The 21,202-nt window shown below is 42.5% G+C and overlaps 1 protein-coding gene across 1 annotated transcript in view; it reads right to left on the bottom strand.

Moving 5' to 3' along the window:
- Window positions 1-1,858: 1,858 nt before the first annotated feature.
- Window positions 1,859-21,202, bottom strand: part of LOC117517024 (15-hydroxyprostaglandin dehydrogenase [NAD(+)]-like) — a 67,195-nt gene continuing 47,851 nt past the window's right edge. The window contains exons 6-7 of the mRNA XM_034177940.1: window positions 8,594-8,751; window positions 1,859-2,059 (exon numbers count right to left, since the gene is read on the bottom strand). Of these exons, the coding sequence (XP_034033831.1) occupies window positions 1,918-2,059; window positions 8,594-8,751 (300 nt within the window). The 3' untranslated portion in view covers window positions 1,859-1,917. The remainder of the gene's footprint in view (window positions 2,060-8,593; window positions 8,752-21,202) is intronic.

Genomic DNA, 21,202 nt, shown 5'->3' on the forward strand with positions numbered 1-21,202 from the left:
AGACGCACAAAAAAAAAAAAAGACCAAATCAACAAGTGAACAAATGTTCCACTTCTTAAACACTGTGCTCCTGGAACTAAACAAAGAGATCTGAAGCCATGTGCAAAACTGAACACAACTGTGGCCTAGCCATTTTTAGGGGTTATATGCCACCCTTTGATCCTCTTTCTTAAAATAAATATTCACCACAGCATTTCCATCCCTTTATTTGCAAACTCTGACCTTTCTCTCCTGAACACCATTATCTAACAATCACCTCCTATTACCTCTGCTCCCCTCAGCAGCGTGTTCAAGGTTAAGGTTAAGCTCCACTTAACCCAAGGATAAGGTTAGCTCCACTCACCACTCATTCATTTTAATGATACACTCTTTTTCCCCACTCATCAAACTCACTCCAGAAATCTTCCTCTTCTATCTCACAAGGCACTTGTGGGGCATATGCACTGATGACATTTATTATCCCTTCAATTACCAGCTTCACACCATCACTCTATTAGACACTTCACCTTATTGTAGTTTTCCTTCAAGATTGCACATTTGTCCCCCCATCCATCTCCCCATCCAGTAGTTTGATCACACCTTTGATGCTCCTGGCCTTACTTTCCTTCTACTTCGTTTCATGTACAGTGTCTCTATCTTTCTCTGTTATATCACCTAGCATTTGCACTACACGTCATACTTCCAACATTTAAAGTTGAAACTCAACCTTCCTCCTCTCTTACTGCCTTCAGACATGTGTTCTTCCTCTTCTTCTTTGCCCAACAGTATAACACTGTTTCTGCCACCACCCTGCTGGACAATAGTACCAGTGGCACTATAGCCACTGCCCTCGACCAGTCCAGTATTGAAATGAGATTTGTGGTGTGTGTGTTTGGTCATACTGGGTGTGTGCAGTCCTACATATTATGTGGACTACCCTAGTCCAGAGGACCTTCTTCACAGAAGTGACGTTGCGCATCCTACACTGTGGAAATTCTATTCTTTCTTTATTTTCTTAATCACTGTATTTATCTCTTCATGAGTTTGGTGGGTTGTAAGGTTATGGGCCATTGAAGAAGTTCTGAGTTTCTGGTACATGTGGTATCATTATGTGGCCATTTTCTCACTTCTGATTCTACGTTTTATTGCTTTGCAATTTGAAAATCTTTGTCCCACTTTCAACTAAATGCATTTGTCAGAGTAGCAGTGACACATCCTGGAACACACTAAAGCAGCCTGAGGTTCTGAATAAGTTGACAGCAGAAATATGGAGATGATGATGCAATGCTTTAATGTGGAAAAAAAGGCACATTCATGTTGAGTTTCAGGATTTAAATGCTCACATTTTAAGATTTCTCATAAGTTTTGAAAATGTTTATAGCTGAATAATTGAGAGATTGAAAATAATAGTAGTCAAGAGCTGTAATTAGAAGTAATAAATAATGAAAATAATTAACTGTTACAACATTTCTATGTGAAAATGACACACTGCTCACCTAATTTAAATAACAGGTTTTAACTTTAATTTCTTGGGCTTTATGGTTTTGCACATTCATGTGCTGTTTGTGGGCTGCACGATGGCTCAGTGGTTAGCACTGTTGCCTCACAGCAAAAAGCTTATGGGTTTGATTCCCACCTGTGGCCTTTCTGTGTGGAGTTTGCATGTTCTCCCTGTGTTTGTGTGGGCTCCCTCTGGGTGCTCCAACTTCCTCCCACATCCAAAGACATGTAGGTCAAGTGGAATGGAAACTAAATTGTCTGTAGGTGTGTGGTGGGGTGTGAATGTGTTTGTCTGTCTGTATGTGGCCCTGCTACAGACTGGAATCCTGTCCAGGGTGTACCCCACCTCACACCCTATGACTGCTGGCATAGACTCCAGTCTCACTCACCATCTCAGAGAGTGAGTGAGTGAGTGATGTGCTGTTTGCAACATTGGCATCAAGCATCGTCTACAAGGGTTGGTGGGAATAAAACAGGACACGGGGTGTTCGCCTTTCGTTGAGGAGACACAAGGACGATTTCACCATTTTTCATCTCATCCATCACCAGCTCGAGGACACAATCAGCAACCTCAGTCACCCTGAAATCAACAAGAAGTACATCCACAGCATCATACATAAGCAAAAACCTTAAAGAAACAAGTGGAAGAATTATTACATGTTATTATCAATGTGGTGGACCATTGAAATGGACCATACCTACTACCTCTGAGAGGGAAATTTGAAACTTGTGCCATCACCATTAATAATACCATTAATAACACCATTAATAATATGATGCCTACAGGACATTTCACGCTGTCTGTACCTTTTTAAGGGCTTTTCTTACATTCACATTCAATAATTCTAACCAATTTTGACTTTTTGAAAATAGTCCTCTGACCTATTAGTGGCATGTTCAGCAGATCAGCTACTCCATGCAGTGCTGACAAACTGTGGAGTGTAATCTTGTTGATTTAGGTAGTCCACCATTGACCAAACTGAAGAACTGAATGTAGCCAATAAAACCTATAATGTAAATTTTGATTTTGATAACATAATCTTGATCACATTAACTTTTGACATCATTCATACATATAGATGTGATAGGACAAAGGTGTGCAGATGAAGTCTTGACCTTTTAACCTCCTTACGCCGGGGATCTCTAACCCTTTACTAGTGTTAGGCATTAACGCCCACTGTAATGATTACTTCATTAGCTGTTTGTACTTCATGTCCTCTCCTCACACAAATAACTAGAGTGGGTGAGACTTAAAAATGAGCAAATAGTTCACAATAATGGACATTGTGAGGGAGCTTAATTTAAGTGTAAAAAGTGCACTGTGTAGTCTGAATTGATTCACACCAAACACCGTCAAACATTAATAACATCTCATCTGTCTCTCTCTCTGTCTGTGTATGTATATATATATATATATATATATATATATATATATATATATATATATATATATATATATATATATATATATATATATATAAATAAAAGGATTAAACAACGAGAAGCCGTGCATTATACGGTTTCAATGCACGACGCGGAGTCTAAAATAATACTCTGCAAAGTGTATTCAAACCGTATAATGCACGGCTATGAGTTGTTTAATCCACTTATACCATGGTCCCACACAGTGAGCTAACACACAAATATTTATTTAAGTTAACAGAACTTGATAAAAATGCGTAAGTATTTGTGACTATTTTATGCCAGTCTCAAGACATTTTGCCTCCGATGCGCTTACCGTGTCTGAGGGCTCGCGCAGCAGAGGGGCACTCACACCGCCCCCCTCTTTGCTGTGTGGAGCTGCGGCCATCTAGCAACAGGTCCAGAAACTACGCTCGCTGTTTTGATGCAGAGCGCTCCGACAGCCCGCAAGGATAGAATCTTGTCCAGTTCGTCCGATGTTAAATCTTTACACCGTTGCTTTTGCTGTTCTTCTCGTTTGCTCTCCTCCTCTTTCCATTCCTCAAATGTTTTATTTTGGCCAAAAATATTAAAATTCACTTGGAAATCCACGTCTTATCGCGTTTCTGTCATTCGGCTGTCAAAACACAGCTGATCTGCGCCAACTGATTTGCGCATTGCTATGGTGACGACCAGAGCGGAGTGACTGTAACAGTGACTTAACTCGCCGAACTACATACGTCTGCATATACACGAAAATAATGCACGCCAGTTAGACAAGGAATTCTCACTGACCATGGTGTATATATATATATATATATATATATATATATATATATATATATATATATATATGAGGTCTGTTACAAAAGTAACGGACCTTTTTATTTTTTGCAAAAAAGCACGGTTTGTGGGAGGAGTGATCCAGCCCCCTCGGCGGATAAACATTGTCAGGAAAATGGCTGAGTGACTGCCACTTTGCTGCATCAAAATTTTTCAGAAACTGTGAGAGACAGCCAGGTGGAAACCATTCGGAAAATTCAGATGGCTTTCGGTGAAAATTCAATGGGCATCACACAGATTAAGGAGCATTACAACTGGATTAAAGATGGCCCACAGCAGCTGAGGGTGCGCCGCGCTCCAAGCGGCCATCGACAGGCTGAAACGACCAGATCATTTCCAAAGTGAAGGCTGTGTTGATCCGGAACATTGTGTGACTACCAGAGAAATGGCAAGAGAGGTGGACATAGCACTTTTTTGGCACATTACACTGTTACAGGAGATTCTGTAATGAAAGACGTGTGGCGGAATTCACGCGTCAAGACGGAGCCGCGTAATAGCGCAGAACAAAAAGCACCTCCGTGTTGGAAGTCTCACGGGACATGCCAGGCTCTTCCACCATTCGGAAGATTCAGACGGCTTTGGGTGGCTTTTCAGTCGAGTGAGTATCCGAGAAATTAGTGGCTCAGTGGCGAATTCCTCCGCTCCTGTTTTCATGACAAAATCTTCTTTAACAGTGGAATGTGCCGGAAAAGTGCTATGTCCACCTTTCTGCCATTTCTTTGGTCAGACGACGTCCCGGATCAACACAGCATTCAGTCTGGAAATGATCCGTTCGTTTCAGCCTGTTGATCGCCGCTCAGAGCGTGGCGTGCCCTCAGCCACTGTGGGACGTCTTTAATCCGGTTGTAATGCTCCTTAATCTCTGTGATGCCCATAAGATCTTCACCGAAAGCCATCTGAATTTTCCGAATGGTTTCCACCTGGCTGTCTCTCACAGTTTCTGGAAAAATTTGATGCATTACTGCTCCAGCCGTTCAGACATTTTCATCACAGTCAAAATCCTCCGAGGGGGGAGGACCAGTGCTCACACAAAGCCTGCTCACAGGCGAATGACGCAACCGACAGGCGTGAAAAAACTCACGCATGCGCACAAAGGTTCAAGCTTGGCTGATGCAATCACACGTAATTCAAATCTATAAGGTTATTGCAAAAAATAAAAAGGTCCAATACTTTTCTATATATATATATATATATATATATATATATATATATATATATATATACGAGGTCTGCGAGAAAAGAAACCGACCGTTTTATTTTTAAAAAAACTATATGGATTTGATTCATATGTTTTTACGTCAGCCAAGCTTGAACCTTCGTGCGCATGCGTGAGTTTTTCCATGCCTGTCGGTTGCGTCATTCGCCTGTGAGCACGCCTTGTGGGAGGAGTGGTTTAGCCCCCTCGTCGGAATTCCTTTGTCTGAGAAGTTGCTGAGAGACTGGTGCTGTGCTTCAATAAATTTTTTTTCAAAACTGTGAGGCACATCCAAGTGGACACCATTCGAGAAATTCTGCTGGTTTTCGGTGAAAATTTTAACAGCTGATGAGAGATTTTGGAATGTTACTATCGCTTTAAGGACTTCCCACAGAGCAGGGCACCGCGCAGCGCTCCGAGGCGACATCGTCATCCTGTTTCAAGCTGAAAACCTCCAAATTTAAGCCTCTGTTGACCCAGGATGTCGTGAGAGAACAGAGAAGTTTCACAAGAGATCGGAATCAGCAGTTTATCCGGACATTCCACTGTTAAAGGAGATTTTTTTAATGAAAGAAGTGCGGACGGATTGGTGCGTCGGTGCGCCCGCCATAGGAAAAACACCTCCGTGTTGATAACCATTTGTAAAATCCAGGCGGCTTTTGGTAGCTTTCAGTTGAGTGAGTATCTGAGAAATTGTTTAACAGCAGGGCATGTTCCAACTTGTCCTTAAGGCTTCCAATGGAGGTGTTTTTCCTGTGGCGAATGACGTCACCGACAGGCGTGAAAAAACTCTCGCATACCCACGAGGGTTCAAGCTTGGCTGATGTAATCACACGTGATTCAAATCCATATGTTTTTTTTTTTAAAATAATAAGGTCGGATACTTTCTAATAGACCTTGTGTGTGTATATATATATATATATATATATATATATATATATATATATATATATATATATATATATATATATATATATGAGTGGATCCATTTGATTGGATTTAATACCTATGCCATGCCATAGGTATTAAAGGCACTGCGCTGCGGTGGTTTGAATCATATTTGTCTAATAGATTACAATTTGTTCATGTAAATGGGGAATCTTCTTCACAGACTAAAGTTAATTATGGAGTTCCACAAGGTTCTGTGCTAGGACCAATTTTATTCACTTTATATATGCTTCCCTTAGGCAGTATTATTAGACGGTATTGCTTAAATTTTCATTGTTACGCAGATGATACCCAGCTTTATCTATCCATGAAGCCAGAGGACACACACCAATTAGCTAAACTGCAGGATTGTCTTACAGACATAAAGACATGGATGACCTCTAATTTCCTGCTTTTAAACTCAGATAAAACTGAAGTTATTGTACTTGGCCCCACAAATCTTAGAAACATGGTGTCTAACCAGATCCTTACTCTGGATGGCATTACCCTGACCTCTAGTAATACTGTGAGAAATCTTGGAGTCATTTTTGATCAGGATATGTCATTCAAAGCGCATATTAAACAAATATGTAGGACTGCTTTTTTGCATTTACGCAATATCTCTAAAATCAGAAAGGTCTTGTCTCAGAGTGATGCTGAAAAACTAATTCATGCATTTATTTCCTCTAGGCTGGACTATTGTAATTCATTATTATCAGGTTGTCCTAAAAGTTCCCTAAAAAGCCTTCAGTTAATTCAAAATGCTGCAGCTAGAGTACTGACGGGGACTAGAAGGAGAGAGCATATCTCACCTATATTGGCCTCTCTTCATTGGCTTCCTGTTAATTCTAGAATAGAATTTAAAATTCTTCTTCTTACTTATAAGGTTTTGAATAATCAGGTCCCATCTTATCTTAGGGACCTCGTAGTACCATATCACCCCAATAGAGCGCTTCGCTCTCAGACTGCAGGCTTACTTGTAGTTCCTAGGGTTTGTAAGAGTAGAATGGGAGGCAGAGCCTTCAGCTTTCAGGCTCCTCTCCTGTGGAACCAGCTCCCAATTCAGATCAGGGAGACAGACACCCTCTCTACTTTTAAGATTAGGCTTAAAACTTTCCTTTTTGCTAAAGCTTATAGTTAGGGCTGGATCAGGTGACCCTGAACCATCCCTTAGTTATGCTGCTATAGACGTAGACTGCTGGGGGGTTCCCATGATGCACTGTTTCTTTCTCTTTTTGCTCTGTATGCACCACTCTGCATTTAATCATTAGTGATCGATCTCTGCTCCCCTCCACAGCATGTCTTTTTCCTGGTTCTCTCCCTCAGCCCCAACCAGTCCCAGCAGAAGACTGCCCCTCCCTGAGCCTGGTTCTGCTGGAGGTTTCTTCCTGTTAAAAGGGAGTTTTTCCTTCCCACTGTAGCCAAGTGCTTGCTCACAGGGGGTCGTTTTGACCGTTGGGGTTTTACATAATTATTGTATGGCCTTGCCTTACAATATAAAGCGCCTTGGGGCAACTGTTTGTTGTGATTTGGCGCTATATAAAAAAAATTGATTGATTGATTGATTGATTGATTGGTGCTTTGTATGTCACGTGACATGGATTATTCGTCCAATTTGTGTTGCATTGCATTTACAGTGCAAGTTGGTTCTATTTAGCATGGAAATTTTGTTCCATACATTTGGTACCATTGCACTCTGCAAACCCCGCCCACTAGGGCGGGAAGTGTTTAGCTAAACATGCGGAGTTTGTTTTGCTGACTGACGACGATTTGGAGGAGCTAGTTGACGATGCTAATTCTCCAAACACACACACACGTGCACAAACACACACACACACACACGCGCGCGTGCGCACACGAAACAAATCCACTGCGCTGTAAGCCCTCTGGAGGCACGAAGAGCCATTAGGAGGAAGTTAGAATGAAAAGTTGGACTAATTTCTGATGAGATTTTTTTTTTTTTTTTTTTTCTTTGCTGGACTGAGGAGGTACACAGTCTTTTTTTTTTTTTGGAAGTACACGAATTTGGTGCACAGCATCACGGACAACATCGTCAGAATTATTTTTAGACTCCTATTTAAAGTTTGTGTTGGATTGTTGATGTCAGAGCGGCAGTGATGCACCAAAGCTGGACAAATTTCTGACATGATTTTTCGCTGGAGTGAGGAAGAACACAACTCTCTTTTTGTTTTTGTTTTTTTGGAAGTACACAAAGTCAGTGCAATGACGCACCAAAATGCAAGTCCCTTTTCTGTTGTTTATAAATGAATATAATATCAAATGACAAGGATCTATTTTAGCACACACAGGACTGTGCAAATGTTTTATACACAATTAATGCATCATAAAAGCATTAAAAGTTTTGAAAACCTGATAAATATTAATGAATAAATGAAATGTGTGATGAATTTCAACTTTAAAGAGAATTTATATAAAAACTGGGCTGTTTTTACATGTGATTTTTCGGTGTCACACCATAGAAAAAGTTACAGGACCTCAAAAACTATTTTAAGACGAATGCAACTTAAAGTGTGAGTAATTGTGTTGACATGCCAATAAAAAAGGGAGGGGTGGGGACAAAAGCTACTTTTATTATAACTCTGGGATACCTAAAACCTTTGCACAGTACTGTGTGTGTGTGTGTGTGTGTGTATTTTTGAAATTGTTTTGTACATTTGTTTATATAGTTTGTATTGTTCAATCAAATATATTGATAAAAAAGAAAATGTGACACAAGAAAACACTTACTTTAAGAGCCCAATCCCTTGCATTGATTTTACGACTCCCTCGATCAAGTGTGAGAATGGTCCTGATTTGTTTGGCACTGTTTTGCTGAATTCAGTTTCCACAGCGGTTGGACAAAGGGCATTGAACCGTACGCCGTAGCCTGAGGCAGCAGACGCAAGCTAAGAAAAGAGAAAGACAATCAGCTCCTTAGAAGTAGAACTTTGTGATGCTCAGTTTCATTTTGTTTTTGATTCACCTCAAGTGAAGTGAGTGATTAGAGTGTCCATCTCCTTCAACAAAATACATCTTGTAACCTATCCAGCCCAGTCATGCTTTTTCATGCTCCCATCACGAAAATTACTTATTTCATTTATTTATTTATTTTATTTTGCTATTCCTAACCCTACCCCTTTCCCTAACTGTAACCATAACCCCCACAGACCCCACCCCCGCACCACCCTGCATATTTTGCTCCCGTCATGAAAATGTGGCACTTTTTGTGATGGGAGCATGAACCATAGATTAATTTACTTTTTGTGATGTCATCACAAAATGGAATGAGAACTCATCAGATAAAAAGGCACATAATTTGGACAAACCCTTTCATAGATAGTCAAATCAAAGATGTTTTTTGATTGATCTATGTAATATCTCGTGTCCTGGATGGTTAGTGGATGGATGATAGCTAAGACTTGGATGTAGTCATGACTCCACATAACCCTGCAGACACAAAAATCAAAATCCTGAATGTGTCTGTCTGTCTGTGTCTCTCTCCCTTCCCCTTTCTCTCCCCCTCTCCCCCTTGTAAATGGCAGATAAATTATGTACTTTATTAACGTTCTCATGTGCTACTGTTTATTCATTTAATTTCATATTAGAGGATGTGGTTTTGTCACGTTATGTTAGGCTGTGCTTTATTGTGAAGAGCATGTGATTTGCTTTAGCGTTGGCTGTGCTTTTATTTTGAAGAGCACTTTCTTCTTCTTTTCTTCCCTTTCATCTTCTTCTGGTGTGTTTTTTGAGATGCACATGTTCGCCTTTTCTCCACACAAATTCTGCTTGCATATCGTCAGAGGTAAATTAATATGAGGTCTGTTAGAAAAGTATCGGACCTTTTTATTTTTTGCAATAACCATATGGATTTGAATCACGTGTGATTGCATCAGCCAAGCTTGAACCTTTGTGCACATGCGTGAGTTTTTTCACGCCTGTCGGTTGCGTCATTCGCCTGTGAGCACACTTTGAGTGAGCACTGGTCCTCCCCCCTCGTCAGATTTTCATTGTGAGGAAAATGTCTGAACAGCTGGAGCAGCGCTGCATCAAATTTTTCCAGAAACTGTGAGAGACAGCCAGGTGGACACCATTCGGAAAATTCAGATGGCTTTCAGGGACGATTTTATGGGCATCACACAGATTAAGGAGTGGTACAGCCGGTTTAAAGACGGCGCACAATGGCGGAGGGCGTGCCGCGCTCCGAGCAGCGATCGACAGGCTGAAACGACCAGATCATTTCCAAACTGAATGCTGTGTTGATCCGGGACGTCGACTGACTACCAGAGAAATGGCGGAAAAGGTGGACATCAGCACTTTTCCGGCACATTCCACTGTTAAAGGAGATTTTGTCATGAAAACAGGAGAGGAGGAATTTGCCACGGAGCCACTAATGGCGCGGAATGAAAGCACCTCCATGTTGGTCTCACAGGATTTCTCGGATACTCACTCGACTGAAAAGCCACCCAAAGCTGTCTGAATCTTCCGAATGGTGGAAGAGCTGGGCTGTCCTGTGAAACTTCCAACACGGAGGTGCTTTTTGTTCTGCGCCATTAGCGGCTCCGTCCTGACGCGCAAATTCCGCCGCACGTCTTTCATTACAAAATCTCCTGTAACAGTGTAATGTGCCGAAAAAGTGCTATGTCCACCTCTCTTGCCGTTTCTCTGGTAGTCAGACGACGTCCCGGTTCAACACAGCCTTCACTTTGGAAATGATCTGGTCGTTTCAGCCTGTCGATGTCTGCTCGAAGCGCGGCGCGCCCTCGGCCGCTATGGGCCGTCTTTAATCTGGTTGTAATGCTCCTTAATCTGTGTGATGACCATAGGATCTTCACCGAAAGCCATCTGAAGTTTCCGAATGGTTTCCACCTGTCTCTCACAGTTTCTGAAAACATTTTGATGCAGCAAAGCGGCATTCGCTCGGCCATTTTCCTGACAATGAAAATCCGCCAAGGGGGCTGGACCACTCCTCCCACAAAGCGTGCTCACAGACGAATGACGCAACCGACAGGCGTGAAAAAACTCACGCATGCGCATGAAGGTTCAAGCTTGGCTGATGCAATCACACGTGATTCAAATCAAGGTTATTGCAAAAAATAAAAAGGTCTGATACTTTTCTAACAGACCTCGTAAGTTATTTATCCTGTTTGTTTTTCCAAACTTACAACAAGTTTGTGGCGATTCATGTCATTGTCGTGCTTATTATTGTCAGAGTGAGACATTGCATGGTGAAACACATGTTGGGCTAAAGATTGTGCTAGCAAGGATGGCTGTTTTCCAGTGCTTTAAGATAGTGGCCCTAGGAAGGTGAAAAGAGGTACGGAAAGGGTTGACTGTTCATCTGAATTATTCACCTCTAACTGTATCAGAACAGGTTTAATCTGTTTTCTCATTGGTCATTCATTTATAAGTGAAGCGGTACATGACAGGCTAAAAATTATTTTATTCAATTCAAAGGGAGCATGTGATGTGTTATGTTTAATTCGTATTATTGTTTAAAGGCATATTTCACTTACGTATGATTCACATTTGGAACATTTGTGTGTGAAACTTTAACAATGTTGGTTTTTGCATTTTTCTGTTTTCTGTAGTTTTCACGGTGCATGTGAACAAGAAGAAATAAATCGGCACCTGCACGAAACTCTACGTCTTATTTATTTAATCCAAGAGGCAGCTACAGTGAAAACTCATCACTGCATCAGACCTGCCGTCCCTGCAAAGAAGCTGACCACAATTAAACACCATAATCGACCTAAAGCAGCTGCACGAGACAAACGAAATGTCACTCCCAACAGAAAAGGCAGACACACTACCCAGGTCCAGCTCACGTGAGAGAAAGTTAACAGAGAAAGGCCAAGAGATGCTTGACCAAGATGTCAAAAAACGTGAGGTGTCATTTAACAAGGCCTACGATTCTTGGAAGCTGATGGCAAGAGATACTAGGACAAAACTAAAACCCCTCTGCTCAGTGGAGGAACTCAATCAATTACAGCAAGACATTCAAGCAAAGCATGATGCTTTAAGACTCTAGTATGAACCTATTCTACGTAACAGCAACACCACGCCTAGAATTGTCAACAAAATGGATGCTTGTATCACACTAACAAGAGAAATCTGTGAGCTCGTAAGCAACCGGCTAAAGACTGTTGATGAAGATTATAATGACCAGCTGGAGAAAGAACGGGTCCGAAAAATATTAAACAAAGATGAATACGGTTCCATCTTTGGTTACACTAAAACTGAAACCATAAGCTCATCAAAGTCAGAGACATCAAGCAGCCACGCCAGCTCAGTCGGCACACACAGCAGCAAAGCAGACGCACAAGCAGAACTTGCCGCTAAGCTGGAACAATCAAGAGCCATGAAAGAAATTCAAGCACAAAAGGCATATATTCACAAGGTAGAAAACGAATGGAAACTTAAAGAGGCTAAAATGTTGTCAGAAATGAGACAAAAGGAGGTGGAAATGCAACAGCAACTTGAGGAAGAGAGAGCAAAACTACAGCAGTTACAAGCTATGAAGGATGTTGCTACAGCAGCAGCCCGTGTGAGAGCATATGATGATTTTGAAGGTTTCGAGAGTCATGATGAGTTAAATGACAAAATTAATTCTGCTTGCCATAGAATGAGGTCTGATGCTCAACTTAATCTAGATACTGCACCATTCCATCCTCACCAAGCAGGCCCTCAAGTGACAATGACACAGGAGTCTGTTAGTTTAGCCCAAGCAATTGCTGCCTCATTAAGTATGAACTGCTTACCAGTCCCTGAACCCACCATGTTCAATGGCAAACCTTTAAGATTAACAGACTGGAAGTTGACATTCATGACGCTCATTGACCTCTACCACCAAGTGAGAAGATGTTTTATCTCAAAAATTATCTTGCTGGAGAGGCACGCAAAGCAGTTGAAGGTTTCTTCTATCGAGATTCAGACAGTGCATACAATGAGGCATGGAAGGTATTACAGGACAGATATAGGAATCCGTTCATCATACAAAAGGCCTTCCATGATAAGCTAATGAGATGGCCAAAGATCAACGCAAATGACCCACTAGCATTACGAGAGCATTCTCCAGAGCTGCGCTGAGGCAATTTCACATGTCAGAGGGCTAGCTATTCTTAACGATTGTGAAGAAAACCACAAGTTGCTCAAAAAGCTACCAGAATGGATCGTACGCAGGTGGAGTCGCATTGTTGTAGATGAACTTGACACTTCTGGAAATTATCCAGATTTTGTGTTTTGTGATTTTGTTCACAGAGTTCCTGAACAAAGAAGCCCGGATAGCTTGCAACCCCATTGCCTCTCCACTGTTGATGAATTTCAAACCCACAAAGGAAAGATTACCAAAAGGAGCCAAAGCTTTCAACACAAACACACAAACAAAGAGCATTGTTCAGGAGAAACAAGATACAAACAGCACTCAGTCTAAATCACCGTGCTGTGTTTGTAAAAGTGAAACTCATGGCATTGCAAAATGCCCCACTTTCACAGCAAAGAGTGCTGAAGAGAAAAGGGCCTTCATCCATGAACATTGCCTCTGCTTCGGGTGCTTGAGAAAGGGTCACATGACCAAGGATTGTAAGAGACGACACACGTGCAACATATGCAGCCTCCATCATCCGACGCTTGCATGAGGACAGGAAGCAAAAACCAGTGGAAGAAATAATGAATAGCTCCACTTCCACAGAAGAACATGCAAACCCAGAAATGCACAAGGTCATGTCCCATACATCAACACAACGTGCCTCTGCTAACTCAAGCACCGTCCCAGTCTTTGTGTCTTCACTACAAGAGCCAAACAGAGAGGTACTTACACATGCAATATTAGACACACAGAGTGACTCAACATTTATCTTAGACCCCTGTTACTCATTGCGCGGCTCTCGAGCCACATGCGGCTCGTGAAGCTTTACTTGGCGGCTCGCAAACCTGGCAACGCACCCCACCAACCATTTGTGAACGCATGTGCAGCGATGTCATATAATAGGCTACTTTGGATGTGAGATGCAAAAATCACAGATGACAAAATGGATCGTTTTGTAATTAAAAAGGAAAAGAAAATAGCTTATGCAGGAGATGGAAAGACACAGAGAGTTGCAAGAAACAGAGAGGGGAGAGAGCGTGAGGAAGATCAGCATGCAGACCCCGACGAGGGGACAAGCAGCCAAACGGAAAGTCAGAGTACAAAAAGGAAGGTACGAAGCATACAAGATGAGCACAGGAAATTTCAAGATAAATGGACGGATGAGTTTTTGTTTATTCTCCATAACACGACCCTGCTGTGCTTATTGTGCAATGAAACCCGTGCCTGCTTTAAAAGGAGTAACTTGGAGAGGCATTTCAAAACAGCGCATCCACAATTTAATGAAAATTATCCACCTGGCAGTGAAGTAAGAAAGATTAAAATAACACAGCTCACTACTTCACTTGGTGAGCAGCAAAGACTTATCCACAAGACAAGCTCTGCTGCAGAGCTTTTAACAGAGACGTTTTTTGAGATAGCGTAGATTTTGGCCCAGGACAAAAAACCTTTCTCGGACTCCGAAACAGTTAAACACTGTTTTTTGGCTTCCGTGGAAATAGTGTTCAGATACTCCGCCAACAAGGACGAGATCATTAAACGATTAAAAGCATTACAGTTCTGATTCAACAATAATGAGGCGGATGGAAAACATTGGAAAGGACATTCGTGACCAGCTGTTTGCTGATCTGCGCGCTGCACCTTGCTTCAGCATGGCAGCGGACGAAAGCACTGACATCACCGATGTAGCTCAGCTGTGCGTTTGGGTGAGGTTCCAAAAAGAAAACTCTTTGAGAGGAAATGTTGTGTTTACTACCACTTCAGGACCAAACAAGAGGTGAGGATATCCTGAATGCACTTTTGGCATTTTTTGAGGAAAATAATCTCAGCTGGCCCAAACTCGCAAGTGTCTGTACTGATGGTGCTCCAAGCATGCGAGGCAAAGAGAAGGGTCTTGTTGGGCTCATGAAAAAAAGGGATGAAATGCCAAATTTCATTAGCTTCCATTGCATCATCCACCAGGAGCCCTGGTGTCAAAACTCAGAAATAATGCATTTCAAAATGTGATGCAAATTGTTGTGCATGTGGTCAACTACATTGTTTCAAGATCACTAAACCACAGACAGTTCAGACAGTTAATCGAGGACTATGAAAGAGAGTACAGTGATTTAGTGCTGCACAATGAAGTAAGATGGCTGTCTCGTGGGAAAGTGCTGGAGCGGTTCCTGAGCCTCCTTCCTGAGATCAGCACCTTCTTGGACAGCAAGGGGAAGCAACAGCCAGAGTTGAAATACCCACAGTGGATTGTGCAGCTGGCCCTCCTTACTGACATTACATGTCACCTGAATTCTCTCAACTTGCAACTCCAAGGAAGAGACAAGCTCCCAAGTGACATGGTGAGGGCAGTCAGAGCATTCCAAAGCAAAATAACTGCTCTGTGGATACCTGACAGAGAACTCATCCACTTCCCAAAACTCAGAGAAACAATCACACGAGACCCATCACTGCTGCAGCATTTCAGCTACACTGGATTTGTTAAAGTTTGGGAGGAGCTGAAGCTTGAGTTTGAATCCAGGTTCAGTGATGTGACTGAACATCAGAACATTTTCAATTTTATTGAAAACCCCTTCCACATGGATGTATCCTCTCTCACTCCATCCATCACTCAGCTCTGCCCTGGTGATCGTGCAGCTCTGGAGTGTGAAATAGTTGAGCTGCAAACAAATGCCATTCTGCAGGTTGAACTCAAAGCAGGTGTTGGCCACTTCTGGAGTTTGGTTTCTGAAACAAGCTTTCCCACTTTGAAACCACTTGTGCAGAAAGTGATGTCTTGTTTTGTGAGCACATACACCTGCGAGTCAACATTTTCAACTATGAACACTATCAAGAGGAAACAGAGAAACCGACTGACAAATGCTCATCTTGAATGTCTTACTGTGATTGCAACAACAAACTACAAATACAACATCAAGAAGGTCAAGGCCATGCAAGCAATGTTCCGCTTATCCCAGTACTAAGGTAATAAATATCTTAATTGAAAATATATTGCTTTTGTCTTTTTTGTGGACATTTGTGCACATTTGCAAAGGCGTGGTATGTTAATGTACATATGCGGCTCTCCTCCTGGTTTTTTTCTTCGTATGTGGCTCTTGAGAAAAAATAGTGAGTATCACTGTCTTAGACGATGTCCTCAACAAACTGAATGCAGATGTCCAACCGGTAAAGCTGAAACTTAGTACTATGACCGCTATCGACACAATCATTTCTAGCAAAACCGTTCATGGTTTGCAAGTTCGAGGACTCAACTCTGAGAACCACACTGAACTGCAGTAGGCAAACAGCCATGACTTTATCCCAGTGGACAAGTCTTACATCCCAACGAAGGAAACAGCATTACAGTGGCCTCATCTCAGACACATGGCAGATCAGTTACCACCTCTTCAAGACTGTGATGTAGGACTCCTGATTGGATATGACTGTCCGTCAGCACTGGCACCTCTTGAAGTTGTCATCGGTGGCAAAAATGAACCGTTTGCACAAAGAGGAGAACTAGGGTGGAGTGTAACAGGATCATCAAACCCCCACCTAGACAGGCAAGGAAGTCAGAGCTTTGTGCATCGTCTCACAGTAAAACAACTGCCAGTTCCATCATCAACAGATCTTCTAAAGGCCCTGGAATCAGACTTCATCGAGAGAACTTATGAAGAAAGGTATGTTTCTCAGGACAACGTTCAATTTATACAGCTCCTTAGCAACCATATTACACAGAAGTAGGACGGACATTATGAAATGCCCCTCCCTTTCAAGAGCAACAGTCCACCCAACCTGCCGAATAATAAAAGACTAGCCACAGTCCGCGTGCAGAGTCTTAAGAAGAAGCTGAAGGCTAATAAACAATACTATGAGCAATACAAAACATTCATGGAAGAAACAATAAACAAAGGTGATGCAGAGCCTGCCCCTACAACATCTGAGGGAGAGTGATACATTCCACATCATGGCATCTATCACCCCCAAAAACCAGAGAAGCTCAGAGTTGTCTTTGACTGTTCTGCCAAATTCCATGGTGTTTCGCTGAATGACACTCTGCTAACTGGTCCTGATCTAATCAATTCATCAATTCTTTGGTGGGAGTCCTTTGCCACTTCAGGAAGGAGGCCGTAGCCATTATCTGCGACATCGAAAAAATGTTTTATCAGTTTTCCGTCACCCCTGAATCCCGGAATTATCTCAAATTCCTCTAGTGGGAAGGTGGTGATTTGGACAAGGAACTACAGGAGTACAGAATGGCTGTTCATCTATTCGGAGCTGCTTCATCTCCAGGATGCACCAATTTTGGCTTAAAACACCTGGCACGGCAACACAAGGCCGACTATTCACTAGCATCATCATTTGTGGAGAAAAAACTTCTATGTAGACGATGGGCTAGTCAGCGTCCCATCAATTGCAGATGCCAAAAAACTGATCACTGAGTCACAAGAGCTGTGTAAAAGAGGAGGCTTACGCCTTCATAAATTCAACTCGAATGAGGAAGCAGCCCTCGCCTGCCTAAAACCCTCAGAAAGAGCAGCAAACGCTAGAATCTAAGTTTTGACTCAATCCCATCTCAGTGAGCCCTCGGCATTCAATGGTCTGTAAAAAATGACACTTTCAGCTTTGGCATCAGCTTGAAGAATCAGCCACCAACTTGATGCAGTTGCTTGTCTGTCATTGCCTCTCTTTATGATCCGCTGGGATTCATCGCCCCATTCAGCCTCAACGGAAAACTTATCCTTCAAGAGCTGTGCCACCGAGGTATTGGATGGGATGATCCACTTCCAGAGGATATAAAGCCACGGTGGGAGGAATGGATGAATGGTCTCCACCAGCTGAAAGAGGTCTCAATCCCGCGATGTTACCATCCACATGACTTCCGTAACATCAGAGTAGAGTTACATCATTTTTCAGATGCCAGCTGCGTGGGATATGGTGTTTGTTCTTACCTCAGGTACCAAAATGACAACAATGAGGTTCACTGCAGTCTCGTCTTAGCAAAGGCAAGGGTCGCACCCTCAAAGGTCACAAGTATCCCGAAGCTGGAACTCATGGCAGCGGTGGTGTCTACAAAGATTAGCATTATGTTAAAAGATGAACTTGACATGAAGGTTGATCAAGAGGTTTTCTGGACAGATTCACGAGTTGTGCTAGATTACATCAACAATGATGCCCGTAGATTCCACATATTTGTAGCAAACCACGTTCAGTTGATCAGAGATAACAGCAGCCCCAGTCAGTGGCATTATGTGGATACCTCAGAAAACCCAGCCGATCATGCATCCCGAGGTCTTTCTGCTTCAGAGATTCACTCAACCAACTGGCTGAGAGGACCAAAATTCCTGTGGGAAGGTGAATTACATCTAACACCCACTGCTCCAACAGAATTACCCGTCGGTGATCCTGAAGTCAAGACAATTCAGGTGCTTGCAACCAAAGTCAGTAATGGTAGTAATGACATCCTTAGTAGTGTGAGTCAGTTTTCGTCTTGGACAAGGCTTCTCAAGGTTGTGGCAAGAATCAAGAGACTGAAGTCTAGACAAAAACACGGCAATCATGTGACTGTTGAGGAGCATGAGAAGTCTGCTGACGCAGTGATAAAAATCGTACAACAGCGGGCCTTCTCCCAAGAGATTAAGGTGCTTCAAGGTAACAATAACCTTCCAAGTTCAAGTGCTCTTTTCAGTCTTGACCCCATCCTGTCTGAAGGACTTGTCTGTGTTGGTGAGAGATTAAAAAAGGCTTCTCTCTGTCGCAAAGTCAAACACCCGGTCATCCTACCAAACAACAGTCACATTACTAAGCTGATTGTGTCACACTATCATGCTAAAACTTTGCATCAAGGTCGAGGCCAGACAGAAATGGAGCTTAGGAGCAATGGATTCTGGGTCATTGGCGGGAGTAAGCTGGCTGCTAAGCTGATACACACCTGTGTGTTTTGCCGCAAACTTCGGCGGCCAACAGAGAACCAGCAAATGGCTGAACTCCCCAAAGAACGTGTCGAAGCATCAGCTCCCTTCACGTACAGTGGCATGGACTGCTTTGGTCCATTCGTTGTAAAGAATGCCCATAAAGAGTGTAAAAGATATGGCTTGATTTTTACATGTTTGTACTCTAGAGCTATCCATATTGAAATGCTTGAAAACCTGTCGACAGACTCATTCATCAATGCACTGAGATGCTTTATCAGCATCAGAGGATCTGTTCGACAACTGTACTGTGACCAAGGCTCCAATTTTGTTGGCGCCAGAAACGAGTTTAAGGAAAGTCTCAAACAATGTGACACCAAGTTACTGGAAGTCTTCCTTACTGAGAAGCAGTGTGAATTTGTCTTCAACGCCCCCTCTGCCAGTCACGCGGGCGGTGTTTGGGAAAGACAAATCAGAACAGTCAGAAATGTGTTGAACGCCACCTTTGCACAGTGACCAGGTCGACTGGATGATGCTTCTCTCAGAACATTGCTGTATGAAGCCATGGCAATTGTCAGACAATGGAGACTATAACACCAAATCACCTCATCATGATGAAGTCTAAAGTTGCCCTTCCTCCCCCAGGACTGTTTGTGAAGGAGGATCTGTATGCGGCAAAGAGGTGGAGGAGAGTACAGTATCTCATAGAACAGTTCTGGGGTCGGTGGAGAAAGGAGTACCTAATGAACATATCCACAAGACAGAAATGGCACCTACCGCAGCGCAACCTCAAGGTGAACGATATTGTCATCATCAAAGACGACAACCTCCCAAGAAGTCACTGGCAACTATATAGGACGAGTGATTGCGGTTGTCCAGGATAGTGACAACTTAGTTCATCGAATCAAGGTGCTAGCAGGGGAGCGAAACCATCAAAGACAACAAGGTTCCCCCTTCAACCATTCAGTTATTGAGAGACCAGTTCAAAAATTAGTGCTTCTTCTTGAGAATTGATGAGAACAAACTGGTAACCGCTATGTGCACAGTTTTATTATGTATGTTGTTGTACAGTTACACCTGTGATAGCTCAGTGGGCAGTTTCTTTTTATTAGTTGCAAGAAATCCTGTGCAATTCTTTTACATTTTGCATGTCTGTTCATTCATCATCACAGGATTTGGTGGAAGTGTAAATGGCAGATAAATTATGTACTTTATTAACATTCTCATGTGCTACTGTTTATTCATTTAATTTCATATTAGAGGATGTGGTTTTGTCACGTTATGTTTGGCTGTGCTTTATTGTGAAGAGCATGTGATTTGCTTTAGCGTTGGCTGTGCTTTTATTTTGAAGAGCACTTTCTCCTTCTTTTCTTCCCTTTCTTCTTCTTCTGGTGTGTTTTTTGAGATGCACACGTTCGCCTTTTCTCCACACAGATTCTCCTTGCATATCGTCAGAGGTAAATTAATAAGTTATTTATCCTGTTTGTTTCTCCAAACGTATAACAAGTTTGTGGCGATTCATGTCATTGTTGTGCTTATTATTGTCAGAGTGAGACATCGCATGGTGAAACACATGTCGGGCTAAAGATTGTGCTAGCAAGGATGGCTGTTTTCCAGTGCTTTAAGATAGCGGCCCTTGGAAGGCGAAACGTGGTACAGAAAGGATTGACTGTTCATCTAAATTATTCACCTCTAACTGTATCAGAACAGGTTTAATCTGTTTTCTCATTGGTCATTCATTTATAAGTGAAGCTGTCATGACGGGCGGCTGCCCGACACCAGGAGCGGGTGGACCCATGGTACAAACTCCCAAATCAGGCTTTGAGGTATAAGAAGTCGTCGTGTTTATTGCAGGCAGAGGTTCGGTACACAGGTGGTCATATAGCGGAGCAGAGGTACAAGCAGGACCAGGCAAAAACGCAGTCATAGACGAGCAGGGTCCAGTGGCACAGGCAAACTCAGACATCAGAGATTATGCAAAGATGCAGTCAAAAAATCAGGGCAAAAATATGGTACACGGCTGGACAAAAACAAGGCTGTGAACAAAGGCTGGAGAGTGTACTAAGACAACAATCTGGCGGTGAGCTGTAAGACTGTGAGGGCTTAAATAACAGGTGCTGTGAACAATGTGCATGTGCGGACTGATTAGGTAATAAGGTGTGCAGTGAAGATTCCAGAAAGGGGGCGTGGCTAGTAGACAAAGATCAAACACTGTGCAAGAGAGTGATGTAAGGAGCAAACATACTTGGGCTGGTGTAGGGAGTGTGAGTGAGATGAACAACACACACAGAAACAAGGTGAGAGACATGGGCCAGGTGCAAAGAGTGTGAGTGAAAGGAAACAAAGCAGACAGAACCAAAGAGAAAGACAGACATGAGGCAGGTGCAGAGAAGT

This window comes from Thalassophryne amazonica, chromosome 9 (genome assembly GCF_902500255.1).
Source record: "Thalassophryne amazonica chromosome 9, fThaAma1.1, whole genome shotgun sequence".
In the NCBI taxonomy this organism is placed as follows: domain Eukaryota; kingdom Metazoa; phylum Chordata; class Actinopteri; order Batrachoidiformes; family Batrachoididae; genus Thalassophryne; species Thalassophryne amazonica.